The sequence below is a fragment of the Xenia sp. Carnegie-2017 genome, unplaced genomic scaffold, assembly GCF_021976095.1.
Source record: "Xenia sp. Carnegie-2017 unplaced genomic scaffold, XeniaSp_v1 HiC_scaffold_39, whole genome shotgun sequence".
Lineage (NCBI taxonomy): Eukaryota > Metazoa > Cnidaria > Anthozoa > Malacalcyonacea > Xeniidae > Xenia > Xenia sp. Carnegie-2017.
Window position 1 is genome coordinate 138,230 of NW_025813503.1, and position 16,696 is coordinate 154,925.

General features: G+C 36.3%; 3 protein-coding genes across 4 annotated transcripts in view; 1 reads left to right on the forward strand and 2 right to left on the reverse strand.

The window, feature by feature from the left end:
- LOC124455377 (tectonin beta-propeller repeat-containing protein 1-like) lies at nt 1-8,603 on the forward strand. Of its 2 annotated transcripts, none has more exons than XM_047006029.1 (7): nt 1-143; nt 291-347; nt 742-919; nt 2,266-2,401; nt 5,524-5,723; nt 6,643-6,732; nt 7,613-8,603. In XM_047006029.1, exons 1-7 carry the CDS (start codon nt 136-138, stop codon nt 7,844-7,846), a joined length of 903 nt encoding a protein of 300 aa, XP_046861985.1. In that variant the 5' UTR covers nt 1-135; the 3' UTR covers nt 7,847-8,603. The 2 variants fall into 2 exon arrangements, with proteins under 2 accessions (XP_046861985.1, XP_046861984.1); XM_047006028.1 differs by having other exon boundaries at nt 5-219.
- On the reverse strand, nt 8,486-12,568 carry LOC124455360 (Down syndrome cell adhesion molecule homolog). Its single transcript, XM_047006013.1, has 8 exons — nt 12,463-12,568; nt 12,070-12,198; nt 11,550-11,735; nt 10,745-10,909; nt 10,220-10,405; nt 9,562-9,708; nt 9,063-9,180; nt 8,486-8,880 (listed from the first exon to the last, which is right to left on the reverse strand). The coding sequence occupies exons 1-8, from the start codon at nt 12,566-12,568 to the stop codon at nt 8,796-8,798; spliced, it is 1,122 nt and encodes a 373-aa protein (XP_046861969.1). The 3' UTR covers nt 8,486-8,795.
- Nucleotides 10,858-16,696, reverse strand: part of LOC124455373 (protein sidekick-2-like) — a 7,259-nt gene continuing 1,420 nt past the window's right edge. The window contains exons 4-12 of the mRNA XM_047006024.1: nt 16,153-16,223; nt 15,345-15,585; nt 14,346-14,452; nt 13,773-13,985; nt 12,463-12,744; nt 12,070-12,198; nt 11,550-11,735; nt 10,972-11,049; nt 10,858-10,871 (exon numbers count right to left, since the gene is read on the reverse strand). Coding sequence (XP_046861980.1) covers nt 12,601-12,744; nt 13,773-13,985; nt 14,346-14,452; nt 15,345-15,585; nt 16,153-16,223 — 776 coding nt within the window. The 3' untranslated portion in view covers nt 10,858-10,871; nt 10,972-11,049; nt 11,550-11,735; nt 12,070-12,198; nt 12,463-12,600. The remainder of the gene's footprint in view (nt 10,872-10,971; nt 11,050-11,549; nt 11,736-12,069; nt 12,199-12,462; nt 12,745-13,772; nt 13,986-14,345; nt 14,453-15,344; nt 15,586-16,152; nt 16,224-16,696) is intronic.

Here is a 16,696-nt window from a genome sequence, read left to right on the forward strand (position 1 = left end):
TTGATTGAGGAAATTGTTCACATGACCTAATCTTTTGTTTAGACGACTTCCAACTGACCGCTATGAATGAAGCGATGAAACTGGAATACTAGAACGTCGTCAAGAGGGCTATCCGCTACCTAACTCAGACTGGCAATGGAGTGGTGAGTGGAAGGTTGATTTCAACACAAAGGAAGGGACAGATAAGTGGGGCTGGATGTACGCCCTAGATTTTCCAAGGTCAGAACGAAGGAAAGACATTGGTGGAAAGTACTGTGCTGTATTTTTTGACATGTTTGTTTTATTTACAGGGAATACAGCTGCGAAAAACATTGGAATGATTGCGTGAGAAGACGTCGATGGCAAAGGTAGCGAATTGAATACTTATTTACTTGAATGGTTGGTAGGGAAGGGGAGGGAGGAGAAGGGAGAAAGGAAATCAAAAATGGAATGGTGAAGAAAGGTCAAATCAGGGAGGGAAATAAAAGGAAAGGAAGAAAGGGAAGAAAAAGGAAAAAAAAGGATAAGAAGAAGGAAAAAAAGGAAAGGAAAGAAAGGAAAAGAAAAGAAAGAAAAGGAAAGGAAAGGGTTAGGAAGGAAGGAAGGAAAGGAAAGGAAAAGGAAGTGGAAGGAAAAGAAGGAGACAAAAAAAGCGATATAGAAAAGAGGGAAAAAGAAATGGGGTGGACACCGAAGAAGAAATAGATTAGACAAACGAAAGAAATATTATTTAAAACATTTGTAATTTCTTCCAATACATAGATCAGCGCGTGTAAATACGACTGGTCCGTGGCTGGAAGTTCAACCTTCAGTGCAATTGAAAGATATCAGTATACAAATCGACCACGTGTATCAAGATGATGGTTCAATTTCTGTTTGGGCTGTCAGCCATGATGGGGATCTTTTGTGTAGAAAAGGAGTGACTAGTGATCGACCTCAGGTAAAATACAAAATTATTATATGGCAAGCGTTACTTCCGGCAAAATGGAGCGCTTTGATTGGCTCAGAAACATTTTTACCGTTCCATTATTTTTCCATTATGGACCCACGGTCCGAAACGTCTAATTTTACGGTGAAGTGTAAACAAACTTCCTAATGTAAACTGCAAAACGAAAAAAAAAACAACGAAACAAAAAACCATTTACGAATTTGAGTAAAAGGAAAACACTTGGAAAACAGTTCAACTTTCCAGACGATACAATTTGAAACGATTTCTTTTTTATTGACAAAAACTAGAAAAGTGAAAGTCAACCCGTACAAAACAGCAAGGATGAGAAAGAAAGCAAACTTCGTTTCAGGTCAAATAATGTCTTATAATAAACCTTTATTAACCTCGCTTGCTCGGTCTTTACTGAAATAAAACTTTGGAACAGGCATTAAAGTAGAAATTTGTACAGGAACACATTTTTACCCTTAATTTTCTTTCCAATGAGTTTCAGCTGGCTTCCTCATTGTTGTACAATTGTTCAACATTAATTTGCAGCCCGTTCGCAGTCATTCTTCCTAACTCTTCTGCTTTCAAGCATTCCATTTAAACGATTGAGTTAAGATGATTTTTTAGTGCAAATCGTACGAATTTTTCCCAAATCAATTAATGAAAGTATTACTGAAACTATGTGATAACTGATTAGGATAGAATATATCTTAGTTCTTTGTAAAAGACACATGTTTTCATCTGATGTACAAGTACGCAAACTGTGTAAAAAACACGCTTATTTTCATATTCTTAAAGCATATTTAGCAATGCTTATGGACGTATTGATTATTTAGTAATACTTGTTGAATTTCTTTAAAAAAGTTATTGGATTTCACCTTTAATCTGTGGTGATCAATTAATCTAATTTAGCTTTCACAAATGTTGATGATTTTCTGTTCGTTCAAATGAATATTCTAAAGTTTCACCGTGGGCGGCCCAAGAAATCACTTGAATAGTTTAAGCTAACGATTACTCTCCCCATTCCATCGTAACAGACCATGCACCGCAAACTTTGTATTGGTTGATTATATCTATAGTATATATTCACCTAAATACAGTAAATTTATTATTTATTTATTTATTTACTTATTTATCTTTGCGGCGCACTCTCTGTTACGATGGAATGGGGAGAGTTATCGTTTGTTTAAACTATTCCAGGGATTTTTTGAGGCGACTATGGTTTTATTGTTGTACCGCATCGTGTTATGGATCTTTTACTTTTGTATAATGCTGGGCCAAAGGAGGGTTAACCATTTATCTGTCATCATATTGTTAAAAGTTTGATTTATGTAAGTTTTTTTTCTTCGCAGGGTGAATCTTGGTGTCATATCACAACACCGATTCAATTTTCAAGTATTTCCGTTGGCTGCAACAACATCGTTTGGGGGATTGGTAACGATGGAGCGGCTTACTTGAGGATTGGGTACGAGGGCTCGGATGACAGAGGTAATAATATTGCCATTTGTATTAGTGATTTTTTCAAACTTGTGAAAAAGGCAGTTATATTTACTTTACGATAATGAAACTCTGTAATTCTAGAGCCAATGTTGTATTTCATTGATTGTCAAGTTCAAAGCGAATATTTTTCCCTTTTAAGAGATTTTTGAAGCATTCGAAACTATTGCTATCCAGTGGAAATATTGCTATTCGGTCTTCGTGCAACCGCGCGACTGACACGAAGTCCATAAACCAATAAAAATCGTTCTTTGATCGTTTCACGCGTGTGTGTCACTAATGACTCGTACAATGAAACATGATTTACTTACCAGTTAACTCTACAACAACTGGAAGGCTAACTTGGTCGCCATCTTTGAAGCCTGCATGATCGCCGCCATTCAGGGTACGGAGGCGAAATACATCACTTCGAAATTGCAGGATTTCATGCAAAAAACAGTGCTCTTCGAGCCAGCTTAATGTCTAAAAACCTTAAACAATGTTTGGACTTTAATATAAAACAAGTTTGAACGACATTTGTACATGTTTAAGCTTCTTTTTAGAAGGATGAAAAGCGAACTTTGTTTTGGCGCGTGAAAACATGCCTTATAACTTGAATTCAAAACTGACACCCCTCGTTTTTTTTCATTAAAAGAATGTAAAATACACTTGTCTATCCTTATAATATTGTTTGAATCTTTGAAAATGAAGCTATCGGGGAAAAACGCTGTTTTTCGGTAATTTTCGTGTTTCCGAAGAAAATTAGCTCGCTCCAGCCCAGCAATAAAATTGTTATGAAACATGTTATGTTAAGTGGATTGTGTGTATTTTGCAGAGCATTCAAGGATACAGACTACCCGTTATCAGTTTTATCTTAAATTTTTGGTCTTTGACGACGAGTAAGAAATTCATATTTCGAAGCAAGTTCTCACTTTTATGTTTTATATAATACAGCGTTACGTATACAAAACATGTCTTAGTATGTCCACAATGCATCTTAACACATTAAAAACTAAATTTTGCTAACGGTTTTGAAAAAAATGAAACATTTAGGCTAGCATTCTATTTCCAAGTTAGCAGTTTTTTTGCAAAACAATCCGTCACGCAAATAAAACAGTCCACGCGAGATACACGCGAAGTCTAGGCATGTGTATATTGAGTTAGCCTTCCAGTTGTACTAGAGTTCATTGTTTACTTACATAATATACTGCCATATGTGAGATTGCAGTGCCGTGAATTTCGTTGTATTATTTGGTAACTATTATAATACGTAAATATAACCAAATACTGTTTTCGAGCAGCCCAAGTGAGCGCCTGATTAGCGTCTAGTATTGAACCTATATTGAAAACTTGAAATTCAAGTAATACAGTTTTTGCTTAGCAAACTTTGCACAAACATTGTTGTGTACGTGCGGACTGATCAGTTTGAGAAGGATATACAGTAAGATAACATTAACTTTATCGTGGTCGGGTGTCCGACATATTCGATATTTTTGAAAATTTGTGTTTTTCGTGCTTACGTGTGCTTTTGGATTTTAAAGTGTCTGCATCATGTTTTTGCATTTGTGTTTTCCGTGCTTACGTGTGTTTTTGGATTTTAAAGTGTCTGCATCATGTTTTTGCATTTGTGTTTTCCGTGCTTACGTGTGCTTTTGGATTTTAAAGTATCTGCATCATGTTTTTGCATTAGTGTTTTCCATGCTTACGTGTGCTTTTGGATTTTAAAGTGTCTGCATCATGTTTTTGCATTTGTGTTTTCCGTGCTTACGTGTGCTTTTGGATTTTAAAGTATCTGCATCATGTTTTTGCATTAGTGTTTTCCGTGCTTACGTGTGCTTTTGGATTTTAAAGTATCTGCATCATGTTTTTGCATTTCTGTTTTCCGTGCGTGTGCTTTTGATTTTAAAGTATCTGCATCATGTTTTGCATTAGTGTTTTCCGTGCTTACGTGTGCTTTTGGATTTTAAAGTATCTGCATCATGTTTTTGCATTAGTGTTTTCCGTGCTTACGTGTGCTTTTGGATTTTAAAGTATCTGCATCATGTTTTTGCATTAGTGTTTTCGTGCTTATGTGTGCTATTGGATTTTAAAATGTCTGCATCATGTTTTTGCATTTGTGTCATTCAGGCTACTTTAAGAACTTTTGAATTATATTTTATTGTTCGAAATTATTTTTCTGGGTTTGTTTGACGCTCAAAATTAAAAAAATTTTGCCATTTTCGTAGTTTGACCGCCAGTATGAAAAAGCTAGTAACTAATATTATTTTTACGTCACAACCGAATGTCGTTTGTTATATTTTGTTTAAAATTGAATGTTTGTGAACATCCACGACACATTGTGTAATGCAAAAAATAGGTATGTTTTTGAGGAGATTCTGTGTAAAATACAGTGTTTTCTTAAAGCGTGTTCTCGAGTTATGACGTCAGATCTAGGCTCTCGCCCTAGTTTTTTTCAAGTCACGCGCGAGCAAATAATCACCGACTTTGAGCATCAAAAAATACAAGAAGGTCAGATTTTATATTTATAAATTATACATGAAGCCAAAATGTTCAAAATCTTCTAAACTATCTACATAGCCCAATTGCAAAAACATGACATAGGCACTTCAATCCTCTGCCTATGGCAAATGTGAGCCAACAAAAAATGTATAAAACATGTTTATGGTTGTCTTAAATTTTTTATCGCCACATCAAATCAAATCAGAAAAAAGGCAGATTTTTAGATGATTTACTTGTTGCGATAGTTAGCCAATGTCAAACAATAAAAGTTTGAGCGCCTGTCCCGCTAACCTTAGATCTCTAGTCCCGCTAACCTTAGATCTCTAGTCCCGCTAACCTTAGATCTCTAGTCCTAACCTTAGATCTCTAGTCCCGCTAACCTTAGATCTCTAGTCCCGCTAACCTTAGATCTCTACTCCCGCTAACCTTAGATCTCTAGTCCCGCTAACCTTAGATCTCTACTCCCGCTAACCTTAGATCTCTAGTTCTTATTTTGTTTCGTTCCACACACCTCACTTTTTGAACTCCAAACCGCAAACGAAGAATTAATATGAGTTTTGCCAACCTGTTCTTATACGAACAGCTGCTGTTATCTCAGCCAACATGACGTACTCACAAGTCTCCATTCTGCACAGGAAAAATGTGGGACCGTTTTCCCGCCCCAGGCCTTAACCCGCTCGTTTTAATATCGGTCGGCAGAAACACTGTTTGGGCTATGGATAAATACGGCGAACATTATTACAGAGAAGGCGTAACCGAAACGTTTCCCGAAGGTACAAAATGGTTGAAGATATTTGGTCGTGTGCAGTCTGTGTCTGTCAGCGCCAATGACGAGGTATTGATGTTATATTACGGATCTGTAACTAAGCAACTCGTAACTCTTTCATATGACTACATAAGCGTTACGTCATACGTAATTTTCTATTAGTCTGTTTCATTCACGTGACTACAAGAACATACGTCATCCGTAAATTTCTATCAGCCTTTATCATTCACGTGACTACAACAACATTACGTCATACGTAATTTTCTATCAGCCTTTATCATTCACGTGACTACAAGAACTTTACGTCATACGTAAGTCTCTATCAGTTACTGGTTGTTTTTTTAACAATTAGATTTTTCTATGAATTGATAGTTTATTTCAATGACTGCCATTTTTCGACATTTTGCCGTATAAAGTGTTTGTGAAAAGACTGTAGACAGTAGACCCTCCTAAGACAGTATATGCAAAGCTATGTTTGAAATTTTCAGATATTTCGTGCACAATTTGTAGCTTCATGTTGCATAATCAGTCGCACAATATTTTTAATTGCTTTCGTATTTTTTCATGAGTTTTGCTTGAAATTTTCGGGTAGAATTTCGTACGATGAACACTTTGCTACGAATAGAACTCCGGCCGGCTGTAGTAACCTATCAACGATTATTCCAAGTTTTCAGTAATCAAAGCAAAATAACGTTAAAGTGACTAGTTGTGAAAATCGAACATTACTAAAACTTTGAGAACTCGAAAACGAAAATAAATATTCACGAACTGTTTGAAAAATTTCTCTGTAATTTTCAAAGTTCTTATAAATGAAAATATATTTGAATATCGAAATTTTCGTTTCATAAACCACTTTAAGAGATTTTCGAAACAATTCAAAACTTCATCTATCCATTAGCAAACCTTCTCGTACAACCGACCCTGGGTCTTGGCATCAGAGTTGACATCTATCTCAAAATAACCGTTTATATTTATCTTGACGTCATAGGTATGGGTGAAAAGTCAGGGGGGGTTGGAGAAATGTTTCAATACGTCAAAAGAGACGCCAACTGGAAGAGGCTGGGTTCTAGCATTACCGGTAGGTAAAAGTATAAGCACTTGGTTCCAGGCCCTTAACCATGAGTTGCAACTGGAAGAGGCTGGGTTCTAGCATTACCGGTAGATTAAAGTATAGACACTTGGTTACATGCCCCTAACCATGGGGTACATGCTCACTCAACCTCCCCAATATGAAGTCTTTTTCAAAAATTCGACGGGAAAAAAAGTAATAAATAATGAACTGAAATTTTCATGTTGAATTCAAGAAAAGTGGAAACAGTCGCCATGTTATTGAACTCGATCAATGTTTGCTTTTCTGTAGTTTCATTAAAGCGCCTGTACCAAGTTAAGCCAGGCTTAACCAAGGGTATTTGTAGCATAAAAAGCGTTAATATCGGTTATAATGCCAATAAAATGACCTGTTTGAGTCTTTTCTCCTCCAATCAGTGACGAAGCCAGCCCGATCTTTTATTCTTACAATGCAAATTTCTCAGCAAAATTATTACTCATTTCATTCGAAAATTAATACCATTCATTGTGTTTTCAGTGATTGAACACAAAAATATTTGCATAGCCAGCAAAATATTTTGCTGGTTTCGCTACTGTCAATATGCACCTCACCCCTTTAATCATTCTGGTTATGATCCTGACTTCGTTGAGCTGCAATATCAACTAGATTGATAACTTTGGAGAGGAGGGGGTCCTATTTTAACATTTTGGTGACGATGCAGGTTTCTCCAGTCCTTTTTGAATATAAGCCATGTACGGATTAACCCCCCCCCTGCTTAGCAAACCCAAGTAATAAGATTAGATACATCAGAAGTGATTTATTTTACCTACGTCATTATGAACTTACGTCATTAGGAACTTACGTCATTATGAATAACTCTGTAAGTTATAAATTGAAAATTACATTTCAGTCTTTCTGGGGAGGCATTTCAGCGAGAGCAAATAGAGGGAATTTATTCAACAAAAAGAAGGGTTTGCTGGACAAGGCTGAATCCGTGATTGATGAACCTGACTCGAAACTTTCAAGTGGACCGTCAGAAGATTTAAAACGAAAAACGTACAAGGATTTAATGGAAAGCGGAGACATTTACAATGTGTTTGGTGCAGATGACGATTTTATTCCGAGTTCAGACGAGGAAAGCTGATAAATCTTTACTAAACAAGTACGTTTTAGCAGGAAATTATTGATTATCGTTCGCTTCAGATAATGCAACCGTGGGGTGGTTGCTCGAAGCAGTTGGATTGCAGTTGGATTCCAGTCTACGAAGCCGGGATAGCTAGATATTTTTGAAATGTTATAAATAATTTTTCAAATGTTAGAAGGATGTTGAATTTAAAAATAGTTAAATTGAGCAATCAACGGAATGAAATTTTTATTTAAAGATTATTAAATTTTATTAGCGCGAAGCAAATGCAGTAACTCGTTCAATTAAGCTGAAGGTCAATATTCGATATCCCGGCTTCGTGCAAAATAACGCCCCCAATACGATGAAGAGCTTTAGTGCAGACACAAAATTATCCGTGTCAGTTTTTTTCTTCTTTTATTTATTTTACTTGAAAATTGCAAACAAGTACGAATTTACGAACTTACTTACCCTCGCTTTTTTGTTTAGGTTAAATAATTTAGATAGTAAATTTTGTATAGCAGGAAAGTTTTTACAGTGAAAAGAATTAATGGTCATATTTTGAACACAATAGGGCATCTAAAATGTTATTTGCAAATCACATTGCGAGCGCCATTTTTTGTTTAACAAAATGGCGGATTTTGTAATTGTTTCACACCGTGAAAATTATAGTAGTATTTATTCATTATGTAGTCAAGGCAGGCCTTTATTATTACTGTATAACATTATTTTAAGTAATTGTAAAAACTTATGATTTAAAAAGGCTTCTTTCCCTAAACGTGGAAGACCAATGCTTCTGAATTGACTTGTGCAGAGAATTTTAGAAAAACGACACGACGTTCATTGAAGTGTGTGTGCGGCAGGCTCAGATATAAACATAAACAAAAGCGCGTAGTGCATCTTGGTTGACATGCATTCTTTAAAGAATTTATTTTACATTCATTTGGTTGGAGAACGATATGGCATTGTTTTAGGTCATCATCCGAGTGAAAGTCGACTCCTCCTTTTTATCATCCTCGTCTTCCTGTTCACTCTCTTTCATTGCCAACAGAGGTCTGTAGAGAAGAACTCTTTAAAGAAAATTCTAACATTTCGGCAAACTTGCATGTGGAAATTTCTGTAGTTTAGCAACTTGCAGATAAACTGCACTGAAATCAAATAATCACTGTCGCGAATAGTCTCAAAGTACATTAATAAATTAAAAATGGGTTAGATGCTTTAAAATTAAATTACTTACTTCTCATCCTTGTGTGTACGACTGCTACCTTTACTTAAGGTTTCTTCGTCATTAGGGTGTGATCGCATTCCATTTTTCGGTCGTACATCCATAGAAATGGGATGAGTAAGCGTCTTACCTATAACAAATAAACAAACGAGTGCTTGGTACATTGGTACAAGAAAATATTCATGGGTCCCAGAAAATAATGAAACTTGAAGTCAAAGGAAGGAGAAGGTCTAGCTTTTTGACTTTTTTCGAGTCTCCAGGAAATTTGTTTATAGTATATTATATCCTTATATTATATCCTTGACCAGACGACAATTTCATAAGATATAAAATAAAAAATTATCCGAAAAAGGACATCTTGTAGCTAAAGTTAAATTCAATAAAAGTGTAAAATTCGGTTTTATTTCAAAACCATCAGCAGACAAAATGATTTTCTTAAGATGATTTTAAATCTAACATGTTGCCATTTGGTGATAAAAACGTTGAATAAAACGTGATCAAGATGACTCACTTTGTGATCGCTGTCTTTTACAACAACAGCAGCAGCAGATGATAACAAGGCACAAAAGCAAAATGAGAAATCCAATGACCGCCATTACAGATATGAACCAAACTTCTTCGTACACTGGAGCCGACTGCCTTGCGCTCTTCGCTATTCCTAAAATACAATCGTTTTAATCGTTTTGCCAGCGAAGCAGAGAAAATATAAGGAACTCTGTAAACTGTAAACAAAAATAATTTTACGATGAACAAGAAACGCGCATCATTCAGTTACCAAATTTAAAACATTTTAGCTAAAATCAAATTGTCAACAAGTGACGAATTGATTTGTTGATACCACGAAGCCTCGTTTACAAAAACTTGAGAAAAATCAGATGGGTACTTTTTGAATTCCGAATAAAATAGAAATGTTTAAGACGGTGTATATACCTGCCAAGTTTAATATAAATGAGGTTTTTAGTTTGATGACTTTCCAAGAAAATTGAAATGTCAACATGTTAATCGCATAAAACAAGCCTATGTTTATTGACACTATAACATTCGTCATTGGTGACGAATAGGATAAGTAACCACATTTATGTACCAGTTGAAGTCAAAGTATGTTAGTATTCAATCCAACTGCATATTTTCGCACACTATTGTTCCTTCTATCGGACTCTCTCACTAACCTGTCGAGACAGACGAAGAACTATTCCCAGGAATAGACAAACCAGCTTCGTTGCGTGTGATCATTCGAAACCAGTAAACGGTTAAAGCTTGTAAATTTTCCAATACCGCTGACCGTGTACCGTCGGTTCTGTTACGTACGGTTTGAGAAGGCTTGAGATTCCAGCCGTTTGTCCAAGGATTTTTCTCTTTAAGTGAAAATAATCAAAAAAATATCATTGTTGTCAGCAGTGCATAGAGCGAAACAGAGAATAAAACGAGTGGATGGGGGTAATAGTGTGATCAATAACGTATAGATAGGTACTATAGAAAACAATGGAACAGTAAAGTAGGGCACTCAAAAGTTGATTAATGAGGAGTAATAATGATAAAATGCAAATATGCAAGACGCCAAAAAAATACAATAAAGAACATGTAGGTGCAACAATAAGTTTTTGGGAACAACAACATTCCAAAATACAAATATGTGCAAAAAAGAGTGCAAAATCATTCCTTTTATAAATAACACAATAAATCCTCCATCATACCAGACGAAGTTCGATACTCCACAATATATTGAGTGATAGGTGTGTTTCCATCAAACTGATCGCGCCAAATTAGTATTACGTCATTATTTCGTGCTGTTGCACCGACGATAGTAGGGGTCTGGTTTCGCTGAAAATGGAAAATCAATAATTTGGTGCGAGTTAAGTCTAGAGCAAGAATAATTTTCAGTGAATTAAGCATGTTCTACATTGCAAAAGCTTTTGTTTACCACGAAAAGAAGGGAAAGTGTACACGTTTTTCTTGAGAAGTGAAGTTGGAGCCGACTGCCTTGCGCTCTTCGCTATTCCTAAAATACAATCATTTTAATCGTTTTGCCAGCGAAGCAGAGAAAATATAAGGAACTCTGTAAACTGCAAACAGATGAACAAGAAAAGCGCATCATTCAGTTACCAAATTTAAAACATTTTAGCTAAAATCAAATTGTCAATAAGTGACGAATTGATTTGTTGATACCACGAAGCCTCGTTTATAAAAACTTGAGAAAAATCAGATGGGTACTTTTTTGAATTCCGAATAAAATAGAAATGTTTAAGACGGTGTATATACGTGCCAAGTTTAATATAAATGAGGTTTTTTAGTTTGATGACTTTCCAAGAAAATTGAAATGTCAACATGTTAATCGCATAAAACAAGCCTATGTTTATTGACACTATAACATTCGTCATTGGTGACGAATAGGATAAGTAACCACATTTATGTACCAGTTGAAGTCAAAGTATGTTAGTATTCAATCCAACTGCATATTTTCGCACACTATTGTTCCTTCTATCGGACTCTCTCACTAACCTGTCGAGACAGACGAAGAACTATTCCCAGGAATAGACAAACCAGCTTCGTTGCGTGTGATCATTCGAAACCAGTAAACGGTTAAAGCTTGTAAATTTTCCAATACCGCTGACCGTGTACCGTCGGTTCTGTTACGTACGGTTTGAGAAGGCTTGAGATTCCAGCCGTTTGTCCAAGGATTTTTCTCTTTAAGTGAAAATAATCAAAAAATATCATTGTTGTCAGCAGTGCATAGAGCGAAACAGAGAATAAAACGAGTGGATGGGGGTAATAGTGTGATCAATAACGTATAGATAGGTACTATAGAAAACAATGGAACAGTAAAGTAGGGCACTCAAAAGTTGATTAATGAGGAGTAATAATGATAAAATGCAAATATGCAAGACGCCAAAAAAATACAATAAAGAACATGTAAGTGCAACAATAAGTTTTTGGGAACAACAACATTCCAAAATACAAATATGTGCAAAAAAGAGTGCAAAATCATTCCTGTTATAACACAATAAATCCTCCATCATACCAGACGAAATTCGATACTCCACAATATATTGAGTGATAGGTGTGTTTCCATCAAACTGATCGCGCCAAATTAGTATTACGTCATTATTTCGTGCTGTTGCACCGACGATAGTAGGGGGGTCTGGTTTCGCTGAAAAATGGAAAATCAATAATTTGGTGCGAGTTAAGTCTAGAGCAAGAATACTTTTCAGTGAATTAAGCATGTTCTACATTGCAATAGCTTTTGTTTACCACGAAAAGAAGGGAAAGTGTACACGTTTTTCTTGAGAAGTGAAGTTGAAAGGCTAGTGACAACAAATATTTCTCCAACAAATTTCCAAGAAGGAATTTGCAGGTAAAAGCAGTCGCAAAAACATTTTGGTGTTCAGTAACGAAATCGTCATCGTTTACTTACTTTTAACGGATTTAGTTTTAACTTCAAGAACTTTGGGAATGCCTTCGCCACGCGATGTCCTTGCGACAAGCCTAAATCTATAATTCGTGTTTGGCGTCAATGCCATGACTTGATGAGTATGTTCGTTACTTTTCTTTGTTATCGTCTGTCTCCGAATCGATCCAGTAAAACAGTGAGAATGTAATCTGTAATTATCCCATTTGGCTCACACGGAGCTTCCCAGTAAAGATGAACTTGAGTGACGTATACACCATCAAAACAAAGTTGCAGGCGCACCTGGCACTAGTAAAATAAAAAAGGTTCAGAACAGGCGTGTGTCCATTCATTCCGTGAGTATTAGTGCGAAAGACGGGGAGGTTAATGATGGCGAAAGAAGGAAGGAAAAGACAGGAAAAGTGATGGAGAAAAATGGAAAGTGGAATGGTGGAAAATGAGTGGAAAAATGGGAATGAATGGAAATGGAATGGAATGATGGAATGGATGGAGGGGAAGGAAGGAAAATGTGATGGTAAAGGAGGTGGTGGGAGGGGAGGAGGGAAGGAAAGTGGGGTCAAAAAGTCTTGTCAAGTCAGTATAGAGTGCGAGCTAATAAACTAATGAGACAGACTTTTAGTTGGTGGTAATTGAAGACAAAATTATCATTTTTGTTGATAAATGATCTATAATATTTTGGTTATCATTACAAAAAATGACCATCAGACTTCTCTTGTGCTTTCTCATGTAGTTAATTAAATATTAGTCATTTAGGCTATTCGCGTACCTATTTTTAACTTTCTAGTGGTAGCGCAGTCATCGGTAGAGTGTAATCAAAATGCAAAGGCTAACATAAAGTATCGAGAATCAATAATACTGCGGTATGTACTGCAAATTTCATTAGTTCAAAGGTGAAGGGGGCGCAGAATTTGCTTTGGCCCCCGCAGTCAAAATTGCACCACCACGCTACTGATTATGAGTGGCAGGGAAAGAGGAGTGTTAGTGGTGAGGAAGGAGGATTATGAGTGGTGGGAAAGAAGTGTGAGTGGTGGGAAAGGAGGATTATGAGTGGTGGGGAAGGAGGAGTGTGAGTGGTGGATGGAAGGAGGGAATGGTGGAATGGATGGAATGGTGGAGGGGGAGAGGATGGAGGGAATGGAGTGGTGGGTGGAGTGGTGAGAATGATGGGGAATGGAGGAATGGAATGTGGAGGAATGAATGGAGGAATGGAAGGAATGGAGGAATGGAATGGATGGAAGGAAATGGAGGAATCCAAATCACCCAAGAAGGACGGTTTTGTTTAAAGCATTTACACAATCACGTCAAATAAATCTTACATCCTTCAGCAGTTGTGACACGTATACTATTGCTACGTTCACTATCCCCAGCGCTGTTAAAGATTTCAGCACAACGACGTAAGACGTGTACATGCGCAGACCGCCGATCCTGCCGTTAGTCGACGTATTACTAAAATATGCGACACCAGGTTGTGGACTTTCGCATTGCACGCTCACGGCCCTGCGACGTCGAGAGGGAAGGTTGAAGTCCGCCTAGGTGAAAAATTTTAAGATATTGTAAGCTAGACAACTAACATAGAAAGGGAAAATAGAAATGAAGAATAAGCTTCTGTAAATTCTGGGCAAACTGAAGTAGAAATTCAGAAGATAGTGAGAAAATGTTATCTTTGCAGTTCTTGCAAGTCATTTCTTCGTCTTTTACACTTAACTGAAGTGACTGATGCAAACAATTTAATTCATATTTGTTGAGTGAAAATTTCCATGAAAATATCACGGTGTTTTTTTTTTCAGAAAATATTTTCGCTGATCTTGTGGTTCCAGAAAATAAGATATTTTATGCTGCCTGGAGAAGGAACTGAGTCAGGACTTTTTGTTCAGAATGATTAGTCCTACCTTGTATCCGAGTAAGGGAGTACTGGTTGATGGAGGAGGATCCCAGGATATAGTAATGAATGTTGGACCAGCATTAGGACTGCTATGAAGGACAGGTCGTAGAGGTACTACATAAAATCATAAGCAATATTATCTTAGCAATAGAAAAACCCAAGTCTGATCAGAAATCATAAAACAGTTGCTTGAGCAATATTGAAATGAGTAATTCAATTTGTTCAAATTAACTAATTGTTTTACAAACTCTAACTATAGGCAATGATCCACACGTCCTAATTAAGGATTAATACCTTAGCCCTCACTTTCAAGTGTATTGTAAACACATACATCTAAAAAGAGATTGTCAAGAAGTACAAGAAGTACAATACGGTCTTGACAATTTTCTAAAGGCTAATTGTTAAAGTTAAAGTTAAAATCCGATTTACACGATACCGGTAGAGTTAGAAAACGGTGCTAAACTCCTACGGTGTGGGATCTTATTTAAACCGTCACAAAACTTAACTGGTGGGAACAGCGTGGGAACGGCTATTAAAATAAACGCAGGGAGTCTTCGGAGACGTTAAATGAACGGATATTACGTTTGTAGTATAACGACGTTGACTATATTATAGTCTTTGCCATAACATGAAATTTTTCAAGTCCCATCATAAAAAAGTTTTCTCCAACATTATTTGCAAAAAGCCAACAAGGTTGGTGATATAAAATGGCGCGAATATTTCTTTCAAAATTCTCTATTGTAATCAAATGGAACTATAGTTCATTTAAAGAAAGTGAGAAAAAAGAAACAAAAGCGCGTTTACTGTATATACATGAAAACAAAATAAAGAATACAAGGAATAGACACTCGCGTCGGTGCCTTTACATTATGTTAGTCTGTTGGTTCAAAATGGGACAAATCCCGATGAACTGGCTAGAATAATGGCAGACGCGAGGCCCTTCTTTACAATCATTATTCAGTGAACACGTACACCAGAGTAGGGGAATGCTAGTGCATCCACTTACACCGAGCAGAAGTTCTTCTTGTTTCGATATAACTTGGTAGAGGATTATTATTTGAGTCGACGGCATGTAACTGTAGATCGTACAACGTGTACACTCTAAGTGACGCAAGCCGATACTCTCTGGATGCCAATGGGATGTTGAAGTTAATATAGTTTACGTTACTCAAGATATCTTCCTGGTGTAAACGATAGCCCAGGACGTACTTTACCACAGTCGCTTCAACGTCAACTGACAATGGAGGCTGAAAAAACCATGGAATATAAACACCAAAACGTTAATGTTGATTTTGTGCAAGGTTGGTTCAATCTCCATTGTGATTGGTTACATTAACACAAATAATTCTCAATGTCTTGCAAACCATGTACAACGACATTGAAAATTTCTGTGACGTATTTCTTAATGTGACAACTAAAAACTCAAAATGAATTATGGCGAAAGAATCTTTCTCGAGATTTGCAAGGGTTTCACAGACTGATTTGACGTGAGTTATTGAGAATAAGGTCATGAAAACACCACACTTTCAACTAGGAGACTTTACAACGTGTGTTTATGGGGAAAGACAAAGCACGGAAAACTTGATGCATTTCGTACACAATAGCTCGAAAGCGTCTACATTTATAGTTGTATGATTAAACAATTATTGAATGCGACTTTTGCATGATATCAAGAATCATTCAGACCACCGTCAGTGCGAACAATTAAAGATATCATGCTCATCCTTAAAACTATTACTCATTGATTTATTCTCATTTTTAATTGAGAAGATGTCGACTTTAAACATAAATACCAAGTAAATGTCATCAGTTACCTTCCAGGAAACCAAAAACGAGTTCGGCGTTGGCGACGTAATGCGAACGTCACGAGGACTTCCGGGAAGAGCTGGAAAAGTTTTAAGGAAAGTTATGAAAGTTTGACAATATGCATGGAACAGAGTAGAATGAATCGATAAATTGATCAATGAATCCATCAATCGATCAATAGATTTTGAATCGATCAATCAGTTAATAAATAGATAATTGAACCAATCAATAATTAGATCAATGAACCACCCAAGGAACCTTTACAATTTGATATGAGCGAGTATCTTATTTGTAAAGTTAAGGCAGCTGTAAGTATTTTAGTTTATGTGATGTAAACGTTTCTTTTTTTCAGTATTTTGGTTCAAATGAAGTGTAAAGACAAATGTTAGTAAGGGAAAAAATAGAGCGGTGAACCAGCCCAACATTTTAATCCTGCGATGCAATTTTGTCGCAAAATTATTAATTATATATTTAATTCCATTTATTGTTTTTCCAATGTTTAAACACAGAAATATCGTAGTATGCATTGTAGGAGTACAAAACGAGCTGGCT

Coding starts and splice junctions, on each gene's coding strand:
- LOC124455360 (XM_047006013.1), bottom strand. CDS start 12,568: ATGGCATTGACGCCAAACACGAATTATAGATTTAGGCTTGTCGCAAGG. Junction 11,736..12,069: donor GGAGTATCGAATTTCGTCTG/GTATGATGGAGG, acceptor TTTCACTTAAAG/AGAAAAATCCTTGGACAAAC. Junction 10,910..11,549: donor TTCTTCGTCTGTCTCGACAG/GTTAGTGAGAGA, acceptor TTCTTGCTCTAG/ACTTAACTCGCACCAAATTA.
- LOC124455377 (XM_047006028.1), top strand. CDS start 197: ATGTACGCCCTAGATTTTCCAAG. Junction 2,402..5,523: donor CGAGGGCTCGGATGACAGAG/GTAATAATATTG, acceptor CATTCTGCACAG/GAAAAATGTGGGACCGTTTT. Junction 5,724..6,642: donor CTGTCAGCGCCAATGACGAG/GTATTGATGTTA, acceptor TTGACGTCATAG/GTATGGGTGAAAAGTCAGGG.